Here is a 23,331-nt window from a genome sequence, read left to right as displayed (position 1 = left end):
TTCTATCAGTGTGTGTGACTGTGTGTGCATGTGTGTGTGAGCTGTAGCGGAAGGGAAAATGGAGACAGGCCTTTTATACTCAGAGGAAAGATAGTAAAGGGTTACATAACTCTGTGTGTGTGTGTGTGTGTGTGTGTGTGTGTATGTGTGTGTGTGTGTAAATGTGTGTGTGTGTGTGTGTGTGTATATGTGTGTGTGTGTGTGTATATGTGTGTGTGTGTATATGTGTGTGTGTAAATGTGTGTGTGTGTGTGTGTATGTGTGTGTTTGTGTGTGTGTGTTAGGCTGCAGTTTGTGTGCACATCAAACAATGTGAATGCTTTTTGAAGAACATACATCATATAGACTACATACATATATATACATATATATATAAATATATATATATATATATATATTTATATTTGAAATGAATATGAGTACTTATATCTATAATAAATGCTTTTAAAATTACATTATTTATAGCACTATTTTAAGTCTACATAAGCCCGTTGACAACTTTGGTGGTCTGCATTGATTATTTATTTCTTTGCAAAATTTACAAAAAATCCCTGAAAATCATTTATTCTCCAAAATTGGGATTACATTTTGGTGACTATAATGTAGTATTTATTTATGTGTTCCGGACCTAAACAGTAATTTAATTTCAACTATAACATTTGATTGAGAATATAAATAGTTCCTGAATAGAATATATGTTTTGGTCCACTGATGCTTGTTAATGGTCTTTTTCCCCAGCGCATTACCAATACACTGTATACAAGGCTTTATTCAGCATGACATACACAGTATGACCCTACTGACATCCATACCAGTACACTGTACACAAGGCTTTATTCAGCATGACATACACAGTATTACACTACTGACATCCATACCAATACACTGTATACAAGGCTTTATTCAGCCTGACATACATGGTATTACACTACTGACATCCATACCAATACACTGTATACAAGGCTTTATTCAGCATGACATACACGGTATTACACTACTGACATCCATACCAATACACTGTATACAAGGCTTCATTCAGCATGACATACATGGTATTACACTACTGACATCCATACCAATACACTGTACACAAGGCTTTATTCAGCATGACATACATGGTATTACACTACTGACATCCATACCAATACACTGTATACAAGGCTTTATTCAGCCTGACATACATGGTATTACACTACTGACATCCATACCAATACACTGTATACAAGGCTTTATTCAGCATGACATACATGGTATTACACTACTGACATCCATACCAATACACTGTACACAAGGCTTTATTCAGCATGACATACATGGTATTACACTACTGACATCCATACCAATACACTGTATACAAGGCTTTATTCAGCCTGGCATATATGGTATTACACTACTGACATCCATACCGATACACTGTACACAATGCTTCATTCAGAATGACATACACAGTATGACACTACTGACATCCATACCAATACACTGTACACAAGGCTTCATTCAGCCTGACATACATGGTATTACACTACTGACATCCATACCCACTGTATACAAGGCTTCATTCAGCCTGACATACATGGTATTACAATACTGACATCCATACCCACTGTATACAAGGCTTCATTCAGCCTGACATACAGAGCATTACTCTACTAACCTTCTTACTATGTAGGTTGCTAAAGGTAGTGGCGGAAATGTTGTTATTCCACAGTAAAATAAAATCATATTGCTTATTACTGCGTTAAATGGAAATTCTAGTATAAGTATAATCATGTGATTGAGTAAGGCCTTTATGTGTGTGTGTGTGTGTGTGTGTTTCTGCTCTTCTCACAGAACGGGATGTGCCTGACAGCAGTTAGGTATAGCTTTGGCTAACTTCTCAAGAGCAGTAGACATCTTGTTTTGCCAAACTTGCTGGTGAGAAGTGTAGACTAACCATACATGGGAGGACTCAGTGGGCTGTAATGAATGTATATAGACCTCTAACCATACATGTGGGGACTCAGTGGGCTGTAATGAATGTATATAGACCTCTAACCATACATGTGGGGACTCAGTGGGCTGTAATGAATGTATATAGACCTCTAACCATACATGTGGGGACTCAGTGGGCTGTAATGAATGTATATAGACCTCTAACCATACATGTGGGGACTCAGTGGGCTGTAATGAATGCATATAGACCTCTAACCATACATGTGGGGACTCGGTGGGCTGTAATGAATGTATATAGACCTGAGCTCAACCTTCAACGGAGATCTCTTGACCTGACTCTGCTGAGAGTGCTAACTGCTCCAGGTTAACACATCTTGAATAAAGCTTTAATTGTGAACAGAGTCTACGGGCATCTCTGCCTTTCTCATTAGAAGTTCCACAACAGGATGTGACGTCATCCTTCCTGACGGGGTGCTTTTATGGTAGCCACAGGGGTGAACACATAACCCCCCGGTCAGTTGGCCGACCGTGGTGCCTGCAGCGCCAGGGTGTTGGGCTCAGTCCCCATGGCGGCGCCGGTACGAACATGTATGCGCTCACTAGTGCAAGTCACTGTGGATAGATAGACTCTCCAGGAACACACGAAAATCCGTCTGAGATCTCCGTGCAGCTGAGACGTCCCATCAGAGGGGGGGTGCTACAACAACACCAGGACATCCCCGCCGACAATGCCGCCCCCCTACCCTGGTCAGTAAGCATTCAGCCTTAGGTGCTACCAGCCATGTGTCAGCCACACTCAAACATAGACTGCGGTGGACAGCTTGGCAGTTCAGAATAGTGCCTTAGACCACGGCGCCACCTATGAGCTGCTTACTATCTATAGTTTAAACATACAATCCCAGGTGAAGGTTTGGACACACCCATTCAAGTGACTGGTACTGAGCATGTTCTCCCTTTCTCTCTTTCCCCTCTTTTATTCACTCTTTCTCTCTCTTCTCTATAGTGTATACATGCTCTGCTCTTCCTTACCCCCACTGCTAAGTGGAGCAGAATGATTCACTACAATGCTCCAGTCAGTCCCTGACACACACACACACATCCCTCAGCTTTCGGGGGCCAACACCCCCACAGTGTGACTAAACAGGCGTAAACATCCACCTCCTACTGTAAAGACTATACATCTCTCTCCCTCTGATATTGCAGGAAGTGGATGTGCGTATTGAACTCAGACAAAACAGTCCATTTTGGGTTTTGTAACAGCTTCATAGTTGTCAATAGTATTTTATTAATAACACTATACACAACACATGATCAAAAAATAATGTTGTCATAATGTAGATAGCATGTATGTTATTACATTGTCACACTCTGTTAAATTCTGTGTGATGTGTAGCTGTGTGTGTGTGTACGTGTGTGTGTGTGTGTGTGTGTGTGTACGTGTGTGTGTACATGTGTGTGGACACGCATGTGCGATTAAGTGTGTATATGTGTCCATTTCCAGTCTGGTTTTTCCTGAAGTGAAGAGATTAATTAGTTTTGGTTTACATGCTGGGACTTCCTTCCTCATATGCAGTTAACCTCATTAGCCCCTGGCCAGGAAAGGACCTTTGATTAGCATACTAGGTAGCAGGAGGTTTTAGCACACTTCTATTAGCTAACATATCAGAAGAGCTGTTAGCACACTCGAATTAGCTAGCATATCAGAAAAGCTATTAGCCCACCAGAATTAGGTAGCATATCAGTAAAGCTTTTAGCAAAATAGTATTAACTAGCATGTCAGAAGAACTAATTCTAGACTAGATTTAGCTAGCATATCAGATGAGCTATTAGCATAAGCATTTTAGCTAGCCTATCAGAAGAGCTTATAGCATAGTGGTATTAGTTAGTATATCAATGTCTTAAAAGCAAACAATTTTTCAAATTTAAGATGAACTACTGGCATACAAGGATACAAGCTAGCACTTTGTATTAAAACACGTGCTGCACAATGATCCCTACTGTAAAGTTCTATTGAAGGAAATGTGTGATATTATTAACATCAGGGTCTACTTGATTATTAAAATACACATTACTAATCAGACATTAGGAACAATCAAAATAATACTTCTGTTTTCACCCAACACCTTTAAATTGGAGAGGTGCCACATTGGGTGACCGCAGAGCCACTAGGGTTAACTGCCTTGTTGAAGGACACAATGACAAATTTGTTTCGGCTTGCCAGGTCAGCCAGGCAATCCGGCAAGCTTTTGGTTGCTGGTCAGATGCTCTGACCACTAGGTCACCAGACAATCCTGGCACAGTACGGCCTCTACGTGGTCTTGTTGCTATGATTGTTGCTATGGTCATTCATCCTCTGTCCTCTCCCTCACTCACTTCTCTACCTCCCTGTAAACTCTCTCTGCCCCACTTTTTGTCTCTCTCTCTTTCTCCCTTTTCCTCTCTCTCCCTCACTCCCTCTCTTTTTCCCATTCTGTCTCCCTTACTCATCCTTTCATTTCCAGTACCTCTCTCCCAGTCTCTGCTTCTATCTCCCTGTCTCCCTTTCCAGTCCTCTCTCCCATATTTTTTCTGCGGGGAAAATAAGTCAGTGGAAAAAGAAACACAGGTGCCACCCATAGGAGGTTTCTAACAGGGATTAGCAGGGGCATAGGAGACGACAGGAGAGAGACTTCATGTTATTGATGTTTCCCATATCTCTCTCTACTCACCCCTCATGGTTAAAGAGACAGATAGAGAGAGAGAAAGAGAGAGATATAGGTGGAAAGGAGAGAGGTGAAGAGTGGGAGGAAGAAAAATCATGAGGCATGGTGGGAAAAAAGCGAGAGCAATATGAGAGAGGGAAACAGAGAGGAGGTAGAGAAAGATGGGAGAAAGATAGAAGGAGAGAGACCAAAACAGAGAGATGGTGGGGTGGGTGGAGAGAGGGGTGGAGAGAGGGGTGGAGAGAGGGGCGGAGAGAGGGGTGGACAGAGTGAGGGGCGGAGCCAGTGCGTATGTTTGATGTCACCTATGTTTGTTTTTCCTCGTCTGCCCCCTGTTCCCTGGGGATGGCTGTCGCTATGAAGTCACTCTGCTCTTCCCCTCTTTCTCTCCTTGTTTATTTATATCTCCCTCTCCTTCTCTCTCTTACCCCCCCCCTCCGTATTTCTCTCTATCCATCACAACCTGCTCTGAGATTGACTTCTGTGTGTAGCAGCGGCAAGAGGGAGGAGGCGGGGTCAGGCCGGAATACTCAACATGACATAAAACACTTGGCATTAGACGGAGAAAACGAACATGCTCTTACGGGTTTTCATGGAGCGCAGTTGTTTCAGACCAAGACAGACGGCTGTTTCAGACCAAATCGGACAGTTGTTTCAGACCAAGACAGCCGGCTGTTTCAGACCAAATCGGACAGATGTTTCAGATCAAGACAGACGGATGTTTCGGACCAAAACTGACATATGTTTCAGACCAAATCGGACAGATGTTTCAGACCAAGACTGACGGATGTTTCAGACCAAAACGGACAGATGTTTCAGACCAAGATGGCCAGATGTTTCAGACCAAAACTGATGGATGTTTCAGACCAAAACGGATGGATGTTTCAGACCAAGACTGAAGGATGTTTCAGACCGAGGCAGACAGATGTTTCAGAGATTTTAGCCCAGAAACATGTGTCCTTTCTATCCCTGTAGCTGTTGTGCGATGTTTTGTATGTTTTTGCTAAAATACATTTTGACCTGATCACCAGCAACTTATAGAGCTGTGGTCCACACCTCTCGATTGCGAAGCAGATTTTATCAGGTTGGGTTCAGTTACGTTTCAAGTTTAGTCGATTCAGGAAATGAACCAAATTCCAGTTCAAATCAAGTTTTTGTCATTGAACAGCATTTTCGGTGAGGATCATGTAAAATGTGGACAATTTGAAATGCAATTGACCCCAACAAGTGCCTTTGTTGGACTGACCTCCGCCCTCTAAACAGATACTGTTTCCTAATTTGATCGTCCTTTTGCTGCAGGAATGTTGCTATACAGCAGGGAAGTCAAACACAAACTCTATCCAAAGACCAACAAGTCAATCTCCACTTTGACAATTCCAAACCCTTTGGCCTAGCGACAAAATACTTGTAACCCATTTTAAACCCAGTACGGTCTCCATTAACTGCAATCCTTAGAATAATTCACAATTCCTGGCCCATTCGGGTTACATTCCTGCTTCGGCAAACTGGGGTCAAATTACGATATGGAGTGTGCGGTATCCCGGCGTGGTGTTAACATCCGCGTGTCCTGTCAGGCGATGGTGGAGACGGTGAACAACCTGCTACAGCCTCGGACCCAGGTGGCGTGGAGGCAGCTGCCTGCCGAGGAGCAGCTTCGCTGGGCCACCATGCTGTTGGACACCGTGGAAGCCGGGGCATTCATGCTGGCCGATAATCTACTGAAGACGGACACCATCCAGGAGACCACCGACAACATCCGTGAGTGGCCGCGTGCACCTCCCTTATGTCACCAGCCGAGCGGTTGGAATCCCGAATGCTGATTGGCCGAATTGTGTTGTGCGTGACATCACATTAGTTTTCATTGGCTGTATGCCACGCCCATCGTGGCTTGTCGCTAAACTACGCCACTTTAGCGTTCTCTGTTGAGACACTGGTTTCCTGCTGCATGACTCAGTTTGTGGGCTCTTCAGGAACATGTGAACATGAAAACGAACCCCCAGATCCAACCGTTACCGGGGACTTACAGCAGCAGTCTGCGGGGAAAACTCACAGCGGATCAATTTCAGTGTAGTTCTACGCACACGCGCGCACACACACATGCTAGTTTTCTGACACACATGGTCCCAATTAGATCATGACAGTCTTCCCTCTTCCTGAAACACACACACATACAAACACACAAGACACACACACACACACACTATCATTCTCTATTTATACCTTCCCTGCTTCCTGGTGCTTTGTAACACACCTAACAACAAACACCAACCTAGATTCTTCTGAGACACTGATTGTGTGTGTGTGTGTGTGTGTGTGTGTAGAGGTAGAAATGGTGTTATTGTTGTTTTACTGCAGTTTTCTTCTCATCCCCCTAGGGAAGGGTGAGGAGAGAATGGGGAGGTGGAGAGAGGGGAGAGGGAGGGGAGGTATGGAGGTAGGGAGTAGATAGAGAGGAGAGCCAGGTATGGCGGAAAGAGAAAGAGATGGGGAGTAGAGAGGGAGGTGAGAGGAGAGGGGGGAGGGAGGGAGGGAGGAGAGGATGGATAGAGGGGGACGAAACGGGGATGAAAAGATGTTTTAAATAAAGGAATGAGGGATGAAGGGAGCTGAGAGGAAATGAAAGAAAGCGAAGAAAGAGGGAATGGATTTGAAAAAGAGGAAGGAAGATAATCTGCCCACCAGATTAGCTGGAAGCAGAGATTATCAAGACAAAAGACAAATACTGTTCTTCACTTTAACTAATTCCTTCTCTCTCTCTCTCTCTCTCTCTTTCTCTCTAAGCTATGTTTATAAGCTCTTTATATAACCGAATGCCTGAACAGTATTTGGGAGCTCAGCCGGTTCTGGAGCAGTCAGTTAACATGAAGCAGAGTGATGCGCTGCGATACTCAGCACAGGTTGTCAACTTGTTTTAAAAACTTCAGGCTAACATTGTTGCAGTAATCCACACACCTTGATGTACTATGACATGCCATGGGCATTAGGTAGCGTGGCATCATGGGAGATTTGCAGTTATCACCGTATCAAATAGTTCTCAGTGTATTTCTTTCCTCAAAATGGCGGAGGGCTCAGTTTTGTCAGCTTTTTTATCACCACGGAGACAGGGATCCGATAGACCGGGGATGTAAATGGAACGCCCGTCTCTCAAAGACATCATTTCATCACCTGGCGGAAGACATCCAAAGACTCTGTGGGTCTGAATACTGAGCTGGTGGACTGTTGAAGGGACCAGAACACTGGAGAGGAGAGGGGAACCAGATCATTGGATCAGAGCACAGGAGAGGAGAGGGGAACCAGATCATTGGATCAGAGCACTGGAGAGGAGAGGGGAACCAGATCATTGGATCAGAGCACAGGAGAGGAGAGGGGAACCAGATCAGGGGACCAGAGTGCAGGAGAAGTGGGGAACACTGTGTGCATGCTGCCATGATAACTAGTTCTGTTCTGGTGGTTCTGTCAAGTGGAAAGAAAAAGATAATTTATTGTGTGTGTGTGTGTGTGTGTGTGTTAAAATGTATTGTCTCTGGCAAACACTTCATCCAGATATTACAGTTCTCAAGGCTGGCTCACATGTATCTATAGAGACCAGAGTTAGAGGCCTTGTGCAGGAAGTGTGTGTGTGTGTGTGTGTATGTGTGTGTGTGTGTGCCTGGTCCTTTGTAGGATTTAAACCATCTCTCCTCTCGTATCTCTCTGCCTCCAGTAGGTTTTATTAGATCAAGAAACTCTCACACTTTCCGACATTAAAGCAACGTCTTAACTACCATCATCATCTGAAGGACACACTCAGACACACACACACAGACACACACACACACACACATACACACACACATACACACACTCAGACACATACACACACACATACACCACACATACAGCTGAAGGATAGGCATGCTAAAGTATAATTAGGCCCTAATGAGAAAACAAGAAATCTAATCTATTTCACACACACACACACTCTCATGCATACACACACACCTCATTTAGATAGATAAGCTTTAGCCTTGAGAAATAAGGAGCTGTATAATTTACTATCTAGGTTTATTAGAGCCAGCATGGTTATGGGCATAAGTCAGTGTGTGTGTGTGTGTGTGCTTTAATCCTTGTTATGGAAACTTAAAAACTTCAAGGTGAAGGTGATTTCACAGCAGCCATTTTGTACAATCTTGGAACAGCTACAGTTTTTAATGTGACTTGTGGATTTGTGGTACTGCTGGTATTGATACTGTATTTAGTACCGGAGTAGTTGAGGTACTGCTTGTGTTGATATAGTATTTAGTACCAGATGAGTTGTGGTATTGCCTGTGTTGATATAGTATTTAGTACCAGATGAGTTGTGGTATTGCTCATATTGATACAGTATTAAGGACCAGATGAGTTGTGGAACGGCTAGTTTTTATACAGTACTGTTGGTTTTGATACTGTATATTCTACCAGAAGAGTTGTGGTACTGTTGGTTTTGATACCATATTTTGTACCAGGTGAGTTGAAGCACTGCTGGTTTTGATACAGTATTTAGTACCAGATGAGTTGTGGTACTGCTGGTTTTGTTTGCTTAGTGTCCTGGATTACTACAGGAGCACTGCGCCCTCTGTCATCAGTGAACCAGAAAACCAATGACAGGCACCTGGAAATCACTATTAAATGATAGACATTCAAATTAAAGCTATTCTTAGTCTGACAGTGTGTGTGTTTTCCCGACAGAGCTGGAGGTGGCAAGGTTGAGCACAGAAGGGAATCTTGCTGACCTGACATTCCCCCAGTCAGAAGTACATGGGAACTCCATTCAGCTGTCCGCTAGCACGCTGAAACAGCACGGAAAGAACGGTACTGAACTCCTTCCCGGACAAAAACCATCTGTCTCTAGGTCTTCTCTGTCTGTCTCTGTCTTTCTGTTTGTATGTTTCTTTCTTCTCTCTCTCTCAGGACAGCAGCATACAGATTCATTAACATCAGACTGCTACTCTCATCCACATTAGCTGAATCCTATGGGACTTGAAAGCGCTTGTACATTGTTACGTTGTTTCTCTTATCCCATTGTCTCTTTATATCTAGCTCAAAGGAAGTATTCTCTACTGTTCTATGGCGCTCTCATGTGAAACCCATCTATGGTACATGCTGGGCTTCTCAGCTATAGAAACAACATGTCCTTAAATTAAAGTTAACCCCCTCCTTGTATTTCCCTGTCCAGGGTGAATTTTATATAACGTAAAAAATGTAAGCGGAGACTTTCATCCAAGGCGACCTGTCACATGCATGCCTTTTACGTATATATGTGATACCGGGAGTCCAACCCCAAACCCTGGTGTTTTCAGAGCTCCAAGCTCTAACCGCGGAGCAACAGAGGACCATAAAATAGTACACATCTCAGTTGCTTTCGGAGGTGTGTTTAGGAAGTCATGTGATGCCGTGTTTTATCCTGTTATCCAATTATGTCCTGTTGCTGCGGGGCCACTTGGAATATCGCAGATGTTTCAAATCACTTTTATCCTCTTCATATTTTTTATTCGAAATAATGAAGGATTATTTTTGAAATAGTTTTTGTCCCGTGTTGTTTTACTCTGTGTTGATTGGGTTCCCAGGGGAGATCCGCATGGCCTTCGTCCTCTACAGGAACCTGGGCTCCTATCTGTCCACAGAGAATGCCAGTGTGCGTCTGGGTGGGGAGGCAGCGTACCCCAACTACTCAGTCATAGTCAACTCCCCGGTCATCACCGCCTCCATCAACAAGGAGAACAACAAGGTCTACCTGTCGGAGCCGGTCATCTTTACGGTCAAACACCTGCAGGTAGCCAGACACACGTATGCACACAGACACACATATGTACACAGACACAAGTATGCACACAGACACACGTATGCACACAGACACACATATGTACACAGACACAAGTATGCACACAGACACACGTATGCACACAGACACACGTATGTACACAGACACACGTATGCACACAGACACACGTATGCACACAGACACACATATGTACACAGACACACGTATGCACACAGACACACACAGACACACGTATGCACACAGGTAGAAGTAGAATGATACAACTAACTTACTTGACTACGATTTTACCTTAGACAGGTTTAGGCAACCAGATTATTTGTCTGTCTAAAGCAGGTTTAGGCAACCAGATTATTTGTCTGTCTAAAGCAGGTTTAGGCAACCAGATTATTTGTCTGTCTAAAGCAGGGTTAGGCAACCAGATTATTTGTCTCTCTAAAGCAGGTTTAGGCAACTAGATTCTTTGTCCCTTTAAGGCAGGGTTAGACAACCAGATTATTTGTCCCTTTAAAGGAGTGTTAGGCAATCAGATTATTTGTCTCTTTAAGGCAGAGTAATACAACTAAAATCCACTCGTCGGCTGATTTTTATCAGAGCAGCTGGTACGGGGGCTGGAACATAATCATAATAAATATAAAAAATATGCAAATTGATCACATCTCCAAAAAGAGATTATATTTGAAAATAACCATAATGTCATACCTTGATTACATTCAGACACCGTCACATTCTGCCTTCTGTTTAAGAAAACCTCAGAACGAAACTAATTAATTGCTGAATTATTGGTAAATTAACAGTTTTTACGAACTAAAGAAGCTTGTTTGCTTCTTGCTGTTCGTTTGTCATCTCTCACTCATGATGTCCCTCTTCCTCTCCTTTCATTTGCTCCTCTCTCTCTTCTTTCGCTATACCTCCCGCACTCTCGCTTTCTCCTTCCTCTCTACCTCCCTCTCTCCCACTCAATCTTTTCTCTCTCTCTCTGTCTTCTCCTCCTCTCTACTCCTCTCCCTCTCTCTGTCTTCTCCCCCCCCCCCTTTTTTGTCCTTCCAGCATTCAGAGGAGAACTTCAATCCCAACTGTTCGTTCTGGAGTTATTCCAAGCGCTCCATGACGGGTTTCTGGTCCAGCCAGGATTGCAGACTGCTGGGTACCAACAGAACTCACACGACCTGCTCCTGCACTCATCTCACCAGCTTCGCGGTCCTCATGGCCCACGTCGAGGTCAAGGTAGGTAGACGATGGCAAGCGAATGTCCTCAGCTTTGTGGGATGTTAGGGTGGTTTTCTTCTGTCGGCATGTGCCTTGTGATGTCTTGGTACACGTCAGGGGTATATGCCAAGGGTTCATGCTTGAGGTCAACATGGGCATTTGACTAGTTATGCCTTCATGTGTACAGTATACAGTACCTGTCAGGGTGGGCGGAGTTTGATTAGTGATGCCTTGGGTATATTAACTGTTATCATTGACAGGCACGGCCACACCCAGTTGAAAGGGGAAAAAAAATCCTTCAAATCAAACAGACACACACACACACACACAGGCACACACACACACACAGGCGCACACGCACACACACACACACAGACACTCTGGGGTGTTTTGAGCAGTAGATTCATCACAGTGCTTTTTGAACGCTGCTTTCCGTCCCGCAGGGAGTATGACACTGATGGATAGAACAGTACGGCAGTATATGTATGTGTGTATAGGTGTGGGTGTGTGTGTGTATACGTGTGGGTGGGTGGGTGTGTGTGTGTGTGTGTGCGCGCGCGCGTTTGATGGATAGACGCAGCACACATGTGCAACACGGTGTAACTCACAATCCTTGAACTCACACACACACGCATTCAAACACACACCTGTGCAACGCAGCGTGACATCACAGACATCGTCCTGGACATCATCCCGGTTGGAGGCGGTGTGAGGTACAGGCTGATCTACGTCAGCATTTGGTGAGGTGTGTGTGTGTGTGTGTGTGTTCATTCAACTCCACTAACAACCACTCTGGTACTCCTTCTGTGTCTGGTGTACTCTCTAAGTGTTTTGGTCGGGCCTTTTCCGATTCAGTGGCGTGACTGACGTCTTACCTGGAACCGAAGCTTGGCGAAAACGCGCGGCTGTTTTTAGTGACGGCCTGGTTTTGTTCGGCTGGTTATCTGACGACAGACTCTTGCTGTTCTCTGTCTTCCACTTCCCCCAGAAGACGGACTCCATGCATGACCTGCTCATGGACGTCATCACGTGGGTGGGGATCCTGCTGTCTCTGGTCTGCCTCCTCATCTGCATCTTCACCTTCTGCTTCTTCCGAGGGCTGCAGTCGGACCGCAACACCATCCACAAGAACCTGTGCATCAGCCTCTTCATAGCCGAGTCACTGTTTCTGGTGGGGATTAACAGGGCGGACCAGCCGGTGAGAGGAGAGTGTGTGTGTGTGTGTGCGTGCGTGGTCACTGTTCGAAGTGGGCGTCAACAGGGCGGATCAGCTTCTGTTTCTCCCGCTCCCGTATCTCTCGCTCCTCTCACTCCTCTCTTCCCATCTCTTGCTCCTCTCACTCTTCTCTTTTTCCTCTCTTCTCTCTGCTCCCCCCCTCTCCTGTCTCTTCTCTCTCTCCTTTCTCACTCCCCTCTCCCTCTTCTCTCTCCTGTCTCTTCTCTCTCTCCTTTCTCACTCCCTTTTCCCTCTTCTCTCTCCTGTCTCTTCTCTCTCTCTTTTCTCACTCCCCTTTCCCTCTTCTCTCTCCTGTCTCTTCTCTCTCTCCTTTCTCACTCCCCTCTCCCTTGGTTTTCTCTCCTTTCTCTCTGTAGCAGAGCCGAGGGACCGGAGCTGAGAGTGTTCTCAGGGTCCAGAGGCAGATTTAACATATGTAGGCTTCATATGACATCATATTACAAACAGAAACGCCCTAGAATAAAGAGGTTGGAGGTCAAATTCCCTGGCCAGGCACTGAGAAGATTCAGTCTTTCTGTCCTTGAGCAGAGACTGGCCCCTCTTGTTCAATTAATGTCATCATTTATTAAACCAAGGTTTCTCTGAGACTGAACGTCTTTGGTCAGAGGATGTTCTGATATAGTCAGGCGGTTGTCAGATGGTAGTACGAGGATGAGCGGACAGTGGTCAGACGATGGTCAGATGATGGTCAGACGATGGTCAGACGACGGTCAGACGATGGTCAGATAGTTGTGAGGTGGTTGTCAGATGGTAGTACGAGGATGGTCAGATAGTGAGAGGATGGACAAATAGTTGTCAGATTGTGGTCAGTGAATGGTCAGATAGTGGTCAGTCAATTGTCATATCATGGTCATAGGCTGGCCTGATAGTTTCAGTCTCTCTGTATTGGCATGGGAAACATTTAAACATTGCTCAAAATATAGGCTGCCATTTGGACCACAGTGTGCCGTGTTTGCAAAAGTAACAGATGAATACAGTCCTGTGTCTAATCTACTCATTCATTCTGCACTGTGAGTGTTTTTCCCATCCCATCAAGTCAGAAATTATTGACAGTGTTGTATTTCACCAGTAATCTGCGGCCCATATGTGTCTCTTATATTATTGCACATTTATTTATTACAATCTGATTTGAGATTTTATCGTGTTTTCGGATAATTCTGAAAGCAGGATTTCAATTGGATGTTTCACCCGCCAGATTGGTGAGCGGACCCTACACCGCAAAATATGGATTCTGTCTCTTTTTTGTGTGGTTCCTCTCATTCTCTCTCTCTCTCTCTCTCTCTCCCTTCTACCTCCTCACCTGTTCCTAGACGCCTCCTTCGCTGGGCTCACCTCCTAACTCACTGAGTCTCGTGGGCACTTAACTCATTAAGAGAGTGAGAGAGTGTGTGTTTGTCTCCTGTGTTAATTACCTGTGACAGTGTTGGACCTCCCATTAGGGTTGTCAATGTCACTGCTGGAGGCTGCTGCTAGCTGTGTGTGTGTGTGTGTGTGTGTGTGTGTGCGCGCGCGTGCGTGTGTATTTAATGACTACTTCTTTGACAGTGGCGATGAAACAGTCTCTGAACGACAAGAGAGGAAGTCACATTGTTTTGTCTCTTCTTAGCTATTCTGTCTGTTCTCAGTGTCTTCCCTCATACGCTGTTCTGACTCTGTATTCTCTGAGTCTCTGTTCTGTCTCTTCTCAGTCTCTGTTCTGTCTCTGTCTCAGTCTCTGTTCTGTCTCTTCTCAGTATCTGTTCTGTCTATTCTCAGTCTCTGTTCTGTCTCTGTTCTGTCTCTGAGTCTCTGTTCTGTCTCTTAGTCTCTGTTCTGTCTCTTCTCAGTCTCTGTTCTGTCTCTTCTCAGTCTCTGTTCTGTCTGTGTTCTGTCTCTGTTCTGTCTCTGTCTCAGTCTCTGTTCTGTCTCTGTGTCAGTCTCTTTTCTTTCTCTGTTCTGTCTCTGAGTCTCTATTCTGTCTCTTCTCAGTCTCTGTTCTGTCTCTAAGTCTCTGTTCTGTCTCTTCTCAGTCTCTGTTCTGTCTCTTCTCAGTCTCTGTTCTGTCTCTGTTCTGTCTCTCAGTCTCTGTTCTGTCTCTGTCTCAGTCTCTGTTCTGTCTCTGTGTCAGTCTCTTTTATGTCTCTGTTCTGTCTCTGAGTCTCTATTCTGTCTCTCCTCAGTCTCTGTTCTTTCTCTTAGTCTCTGTTCTGTCTCAGTCTCTGTTCTGTCTCTTCTCAGTCTCTGTTCTGTCTCTGTGTCAGTCTCTCAGTCTCTGTTCTGTCTCTGTTCTGTCTCTCAGTCTCAGTTCTGTCTCTTCTTAGTTTCTGTTCATTCATCCTCCTCTGCCTTGCTCTTGTCTCCAAACCCTCGTCCCCGTGTCCTTCCCCCACTTCAGATTGTGTGCGCGGTCTTCGCGGCGCTCCTGCACTTCTTCTTCCTGGCGGCGTTCACCTGGATGTTTCTGGAAGGGGTTCAGCTGTACATCATGTTGGTGGAGGTGTTTGAGTCGGAGCACTCCCGGACAAAGTACTTTTACCTGGCAGGATATGGTGTGCCGGCGGTTATTGTGGCCGTGTCTGCCGCGGTGGACTACCGGAGCTACGGGACAGACCGGGTGTAAGGAGGGAGGGGGTTGGGGGGGGGGGGGGGGGGCTTCATGTATGGTCGGATGGAGTCGGGAAATTCTAGATTCACACACGCATAACCCATCATGCACACGACAACACATCGCACGAGCGCACACACACACGCGTGTAACCGTCATCCGACAACACCAGGCAGGATTCCATTTAAAATCAATATTTAATGACGGCCCGGAATGTAAACATGAGGCCTCGGAATGCCAAGTGGTGGGAATAATCAGGGTTTCAACAAGGAGTCCTGACGATCGAACAGGACGGGAGGACTGGGTGGGACAGAACCGTCTCTTTGCAGGTTGCGTCCCAAAAGGCTCTGAAGTAGTGCGCCCTGACCTATGGCTCACAGTCAGTGGAAGGGATGGAGTCCCAAATTCTTCCCTATTGTCACCACAGCTGATTAAACGAATTGCTTTCCACTCAGACGACTGTGATTACTTGATTAATTCAGGTGCAGTGGGTTCAATGCTAGCAGGAACAGATTTCTTTTCAGCACTCAGGCCTCGGAGAGCTGAAGCTGTCCGTCTCGGCCGCGTGTGATTCTCAGTCGAGCTCTGGTCCGGAGCATTGCTGTGTTCAGGGAATAAGGTGCCATCTGGAAAGCAGGTCTTCCGTTCTAACAACAGCAAGATTCTGACCCTGACGCGAGAAAGAGAACTGTGCCCGTATGTAAACAGTATAGAGATAAAATTAAAATCAACATCCCACATAATGGCAACCTTTATCGTTTGGTAAGAAATTGCTGTCACCTGTGAGCCCATTTCTTATATGATTGAATTTTCTATTAGTCTTCTATGAGTCTTAAAAAAATAGTCTTCTATTTTCTATGAGTCTTAAAAAAAAAAAATCTGAGTCTTCAAGGACAATGGCTATCTGACCTCTACTCTGGGATATGGCCAAACTGATGGACAGAAAAGGAACTGTGTGTTTCTTAAATCTAAGATCGGCGATGGTGTCAAAAGTATTCCTCCAGAGTGTCTTTACTCAAACCCCCAGGTTTGGTAAAATGCTTGCCTGTCGACCATTGGTATAGAAATGTCGTTTTTCGTACCTTTATATTCCAAACATTCAGTGTGTCGTTGAGCAAAACCACAAGACAAGATGGGGTCACCACCGAACTGTTTCTGTGGTTTCCAAAGACAGGGAAATGATTGGTTAGTTCCCTAGGCTCTGTCCTTTCGGAATACTTAACCGACTCGTTTATTGCTCAATTTGGGTCCTACGGATGGATAAATGTGTTTTATGAATTCGCTTGCTCAGATCAAATGCTCATTCAGCCGTATCCAATTCAAAACACCAAAGTCTTATACAGGGTTGGCTGGAGCCTGACATAGTAAAAATGAAAATCATAAAAAACCACAAATACACCTGGAGCTATATACAATGGAACGTGGCGACATCCGCCTGTCTTGCGGGCAAGACCATGATCTTTTCGGGGTTTTGACATGCTAGATAAAGAAATGTGTCTTGGTCACCCGGCTGATAACATCAGCACGTCGATGGCTCGTCCACAGACATGTCTACCAGCGTTGCCGTCTGTGAATACATTTAAACAAATGTGCCAGGGCCAAAAAAGTTTCTCAATGGTCCGAGATGAACAATTTGCTTTGAAGGTTCAAGAGCGGTAGACAATTTGCATTCTCTGGCTATGGAATCTAAGGGAAACCATCCCGCCGTGAGCCGGAATGACTATCCAGTTGCATTCGGTTTCATTGAGAAGCCCATAATAAAGGCAACACTGGCTCTGTGCAGAGCTGGAATGACTGGCCAGTACTATCCAGGAGCCATTCTAAAGGGTGACACTGGCTCCGCTAGAGCCGTAATGGAGGTCACAACGGCTCTGCCCAGACCCATAATGGATCTGTGTCTAATGTGGTGGAAATTGGAAGATTAATAATTCAACTCACAGGTCGTGAATCAGTTGGCCATTTAAAGCAGCTTAACACAGACACGTACACACCCACACACACCTCACACCCGCACACACATACACACACACCTCAGTGGTGGTCCCTTGTGTTGACGAGCTAAGATATTAATCCATTTAACATGTGTCTGATGAAATATTTTACCAGCACTTTTAACCTTGTGTGTCTGTGTGTGTGTGTGTGTGTGTGTGTGTGTGTGAGAGTGTTCCTTTGTACTTCTCTTGTCCTCGTCACCTCGTTCCAGTAATTCACCCACTCCATAAATACTGCTAGCGGGGGTTACAGCTATAATTCACAATTTAAATGAACACACACTCTCACACACACACACACACACATACATATACACACACATACACACAAACACACACCAAAACACACATACAAACACACCCCTATACACGGGCAATGTCATTTTTCCTGTCTGAGAGATAGCGGCGATGTCATATCTTTGCTCCCCTTCGCTAGGATATTTATTTATCACAGGTGCTCATCCCTCCATGTCTCACATCTGGGTAATGGATGGTGTGTGTATGTGTGTTTGTATACATGTGTGTGTGTGTGTTTGTATACGTGTGTGTGTGTGTGTGTGTGTGTGTGTCTGCACCTATACCACCCTGTATAAAATATGTTCAGGCATATATTTTGACAGTCTAGGGACTTGGACAGACATATGTGAACTGTGGCCACTTTGCTCTGTCTGTGTGTGTGTGTGTGTGTGTGTGTTTGTGTGTGTGGGTGTGCGCATGTGGGTGTGTGTTGGTGTGTGAGAGAGATGGTAAATCCTCTTCTGTTCTCCATCCCTCCGTGTCTCAGGCATTTTTCATCTCTCTCTCTTGCTCTCACTCTGCAGGTGTTGGTTGCGGTTGGACACGTATTTTATATGGAGTTTCATCGGCCCGGCAACACTTATAATAATGGTAAGACATACACACACACACACACACACACGCACGCACACAACGACACACTGTACGTCATAATGCTAACATAAATAGTGGGTTTTAAGAAGAGCTTTAATCTCAGGGAATGTTTGGCTGAACCTTCCTCCACTGTACTGATACATTCAAGAAAATAGTTAATTATCCAGGATTATATTCACACAGCTCTCATGTAGAAATCTCCCCCCACCCACCCGTGCATAACCACACACACACACACACACACACTCCTTCCCACCTTAGCCTACAACAGTGAGCTCGCTGCCACAGCGAATCCTTCCCTAGCTCTGTTTCCGAGAACCCTGCTTCCCAAAGTTTTGTCATCTTCTTGAGAAAAGTTTTTGTTTTACTCTCTCATTGTCAGCGGAATGAACGCTGCTGGTGTTGCTACGGCTGTGTTCTAGAACGTCTCCGCTATGTGTTCTAGAACGTCCCCGCTATGTGTTCTAGAACGTCCCAGCTATGTGTTCTAGAACGTCCCAGCTATGTGTTCTAGAACGTCCCAGCTATGTGTTCTAGAACGTCTCAGTGTTCCGCTGGTTATCGGTGCCAGACGGAGAGACAAGGCGAATGAGGCAAGGGGAGAGAGAGGGAGACAGAGGAAGGGGAAAACAGAATGGGGGAAAGTGATGAGGAAGGAGAGAGAGGAAGAGGTGATGACGACGGGAAGACACTGCACCAATTAGGTGAATGTCAGTGCAGCTTGGTGTTAGGGCAGCAAGACAGGAGATGGAGGAGAATGAGAGAAGGACAAAGATAGGGAGAGAGAGAGAGAAAGGCAGGAGAGAGTGAGACGGACTGACGGACGGCGGGACAGGAAGAGAGAGAGGGACAGAGGCAAAGAGCTGTAGAGGCAGAGGGAGAAACAAGGACAGCGGGAGACAGAACTAGTGAAAGAGAGAGAGCAAGAAGAAGAAAACGACGGGCAGACACACAGAGCGAGAGCGGGAAAGAGAGAGATATAACAACTTCCAATTAGGTGAATGTCAGTGTGTGTACAGGACTGCCTGGTTCTCACCACAGACATGTCACCAAGGCCAGCTCTAATAGCTAGAGTGTGAAGGAGGCACACACACACACTCGCACACACATACTCACACGCACAAATAGTGTGTAGGAGGTACTTCAGGCCTGTCTATTTGAGAGCAAATATTGCCAGAACAAAAAGCCACTTTACCGTCTGGCCTCTGTAATACTGCATTTATCATACACATACTGGTGGATTATATTTACCAGTTGTTTATGTAGGAATCCTGCAGAGGTCTGCTTATTGCATGTGCCAATGTAAACAGATTGATTTAATTTCTGATTTCATTTGTCGTGTTTTACCTGAAGGCTTTGTTTCTTGTAATTCAATGTTGATTTGAACTGTGTGTGTGTGTGTGTGTGCGTGCGTGCGTGCATTTCAGCTGAATGTCATCTTCTTGGGCATCGCCCTTTATAAGATGTTCCACCATACAGCCATCCTCAAGCCAGACTCAGGATGTCTGGACAACATCAAGTAAGTACACGTGCGTGGACAGATGCTTGTGTTTGTGTTCAACATTCGATCCTGTTCATCTTCATTTCTTCATTTTGGTCCTTTCTCACAGTTTCTCACAATATTTCCATTCATGCTCGGTTCTACGAGTCACATTTGGTATCTCCATCATCATAAAACAATGTCTATTCGCTGTAATGTCAATTACTTTGATATGGAGAGAGGTAGAGAGATGGAGGGGAAGAGGAAGATAAAGAGGCGACGAGAGATTTAGAAAAGAGAGAGGGAAGAAAGAGAGAGAGTGCTGGAATGATAAAGCTGGAGAGAGAGGCAGAGAGGTAGAGGTAGATCCGGAGAGAGAGGCAGAGAGGTAGAGGTAGATCCGGAGAGAGAGGCAGAGAGGTAGAGGTAGATCCGGAGAGAGAGGCAGAGAGGTAGAGGTAGATCCGGAGAGAGAGGCAGAGAGGTAGAGGTAGATCCAGAGAGAGAGGCAGAGAGGGAGAGGTAGATTCGGAGAGAGAGGCAGAGAGGGAGAGGTAGATCCGGAGAGAGAGGCAGAGAGGTAGAGGTAGATCCGGAGAGAGAGGCAGAGAGGTAAAGGTAGATCCGGAGAGAGAGGCAGAGAGGTAGAGGTAGATCCGGAGAGAGAGGCAGATATAGAGATTTGAGTCTGGGTCAGGGAGAATATAGCAGCATCCCAGTTAATTGGCCTCTTTCATAATCTGCTCATTCATTTCATTCAACACTCTGAAATAGCTGACAGCTGATAGAACCTTCTGGATCCCCACTTTACTGTGGGGCGGGGGGGTAGAGCAATGACATTTCCTGACCTAAAAACACGCCACCTTCACTCCTATCTCCAGGCTCTTGTCAGGCTTTCTCTCCAGCAACTATGTCCTATGACTCATCTCGCCTAACGAGGAACCACATTTTAAGTCCTGGGTCCAAGAGGAGATAGGAGGACTAAAGCCGGAGCTGAGAGCCCTGCCCTCTCTCCTTGTGCCCGAATGTTCGTCTGATTCTAACACCCGGGGAGCCTGGATTGTGCATTTAGTTGTGCTTTGCCAGATCCCCATCACCGCCTCAGTTGAAGTAGTCATCCACGAGGGATGACACCAGCAGGTGGGGCCCCTCTTGTGCCTGGTCAGTGGCTGCAGGGAACAGGGGGGCCAATTTGGACGCAGAATAACGAACCCCACCTGCCGGTGTCTGGTGGAGCCTGATTTAACAGTCGCAGCTAAAGGCGATACAGTGTTACTTCAATTGGAGTGAAGATAAAACAGGAAATTAAACTTTATAATGCGTTACCGAGGCTTGTTTCTTAGCACATGCATTTCAGGAGTGTTAAGAAATCAAACAATACCTTCCCGAAAGAAGTGAATACAAATAGTAATCAAGGCAAATAGAGGTGGCCATGACTACGTAGAGGAACAAATTACAATCGCCAAGTTTGTCATTTCCCAACGCAGATCTAAATACTGTAAAAATAGCCCTGACACCATAGCCCTGACACCATAGCCCTGACACCATAGCCCTGACACCATAGACCTGACACCATAGACCTGACACCATAGCCCTGACACCATAGACCTGACACCATAGCCCTGACACCATAGCCCTGACACCATAGATCTGACACCATAGCCCTGACACCATAGCCCTGACACCATAGCCCTGACACCATAGACCTGACACCATAGCCCTGACACCATAGACCTGACACCATAGCCCTGACACCATAGCCCTGACACCATAGATCTGACACCATAGCCCTGACACCATAGCCCTGACACCATAGACCTGACACCATAGACCTGACACCATAGCCCTGACACCATAGCCCTGACACCATAGACCTGACACCATAGACCTGACACCATAGACCTGACACCATAGCCCTGACACCATAGCCCTGACACCATAGCCCTGACACCATAGATCTGACACCATAGCCCTGACACCATAGCCCTGACACCATAGCCCTTACACCATAGCCCTGACACGATATACCTGATAGATCATTTAGAGTTCAGACGGCATCTCACGTGGTCTCATTAATATGTAACGTGCGTGGTTTTAGCTAGTCCTGGGTGTTGTCTGGCTGGGTCAGTGCTGCCACTGCTGGTTGAGTGTCTCCAGTTTGACCACTCATGAGGTTACTGACCTTTAAAGGAAACTAAATTATGCTAAACCATTTAATTCTCTGCGCAATTCTTTATAGTTGTCCGTTCAGGAACATATATCTGGTGTTATTTGTTGTCCAGAAAAAATATATTGCATATGGAAATTACAAATTAGGCTTGTGTCTTCACATTTTTATTATTTCATTGCATTTTTCCCATTTTTTATTATTATTCCTTTTGCATCTGTTAACTTATTAGTCTTTCTGTCTGTCTTTTTCTCTGTCTCTTTTTGATTTCAGCCATCTTAAGGTTCTTGTCTTTATGTGGATTGGATTTGGTAAGACTAGCATCCAATCAGAATGCTTGCTTTTATTTCACAGGCATTCTGATTGGTTCTCGTCACCTTGTGTGTTTTTAGACGTGTAGCTCCTGCCTACTCCACTGTAGACCTCTCAACAATCTTCTTAAATCCCTGCTGTGTTTATTTACAGTGTTTTTCTTGGAAGTCATTACGAGGCTTGGGTGTGGATTGACAGATAGAGGGAGTGATGATGGATGGGACAGAGAGGGGCGAAAGGGGTGAGGATTGACAGATAGAGGGAGTGATGATGGTTGGTACAGAAAGGGGAGAAAGGGATGGGATTGAGAGAGGATGAAGAAGAGGGGATGAATTAAAGAGAACAAATGGGAGAAGATAAAAGTGGACGAACAAAAAGGATTAAGAGGAGGTAAGGATGAGGACCAAGAGTAGATAGGATCCATTAAAGACAGGTTATAGAGAGGAGGAGGTAAGGATGAGGACCAAGAGTAGATAGGATCAATTAAAGACAGGTTGTCGAGAGGAGGAGGTAAGGATGAGGACAAAGAGTAGACAGGATCCATTAAAGACAGGTTATAGAGAGGAGGAGGTAAGGATGAGGACCAAGAGTAGATAGGATCAATTAAAGACAGGTTATAGAGAGGAGGAGGTAAGGATGAGGACAAGAAGAGGAGGTTAAGACAGTTTGGGGGCGGGGTTAATGGAGGGAGAGATGAGTTTAACCTTTATTGAAGAGGGGTCGTCAAACAGGCTTTATTGGGAAGTTATAGGCTGTAAAGGGTCACATCTGATCAATAATTTGATCAATTTTCTCCCTGCCGACTCTCCTCTTTTAACTTCCATCTGTCTCTATCCCCCCCATTCTCCTCCTCTCTGGAGGTCTCTTACAATGCTCGCCTCCTCTTCTGTTTTCTCTCTCCTCTGGCTCCCACTACTCTCTTTATCACTCTCTCAAAGCGTCCTCCCCACCTCTACATTTCTTCTAATTTCTCCCTCTGGTCCTCTCCATCTCCTTGTCATCCATCTCTCTGGTAACTGATCACTGCTC

At 45.3% G+C, this 23,331-nt stretch overlaps 1 protein-coding gene across 9 annotated transcripts in view; it reads left to right on the top strand.

Moving 5' to 3' along the window:
• Positions 1-23,331, top strand: part of adgrl3.1 (adhesion G protein-coupled receptor L3.1) — a 120,597-nt gene that overhangs the window by 87,404 nt on the left and 9,862 nt on the right. For 8 of the 9 annotated variants that reach the window (XM_034291097.1, XM_029118258.2, XM_029118256.2 and 5 more), the window contains 8 exons: positions 6,209-6,392; positions 9,342-9,464; positions 10,220-10,425; positions 11,482-11,658; positions 12,629-12,838; positions 15,252-15,472; positions 18,274-18,340; positions 19,771-19,862. In XM_034291097.1, coding sequence (XP_034146988.1) covers positions 6,209-6,392; positions 9,342-9,464; positions 10,220-10,425; positions 11,482-11,658; positions 12,629-12,838; positions 15,252-15,472; positions 18,274-18,340; positions 19,771-19,862 — 1,280 coding nt within the window. The remainder of the gene's footprint in view (positions 1-6,208; positions 6,393-9,341; positions 9,465-10,219; positions 10,426-11,481; positions 11,659-12,628; positions 12,839-15,251; positions 15,473-18,273; positions 18,341-19,770; positions 19,863-23,331) is intronic. The other variant, XM_029118255.2, reaches the window with a different exon arrangement.

The sequence above is a fragment of the Esox lucius genome, chromosome 25 (assembly GCF_011004845.1).
Source record: "Esox lucius isolate fEsoLuc1 chromosome 25, fEsoLuc1.pri, whole genome shotgun sequence".
In the NCBI taxonomy this organism is placed as follows: Eukaryota; Metazoa; Chordata; class Actinopteri; order Esociformes; family Esocidae; genus Esox; species Esox lucius.
This window is presented reverse-complemented; position numbering and strand designations above follow the sequence as displayed.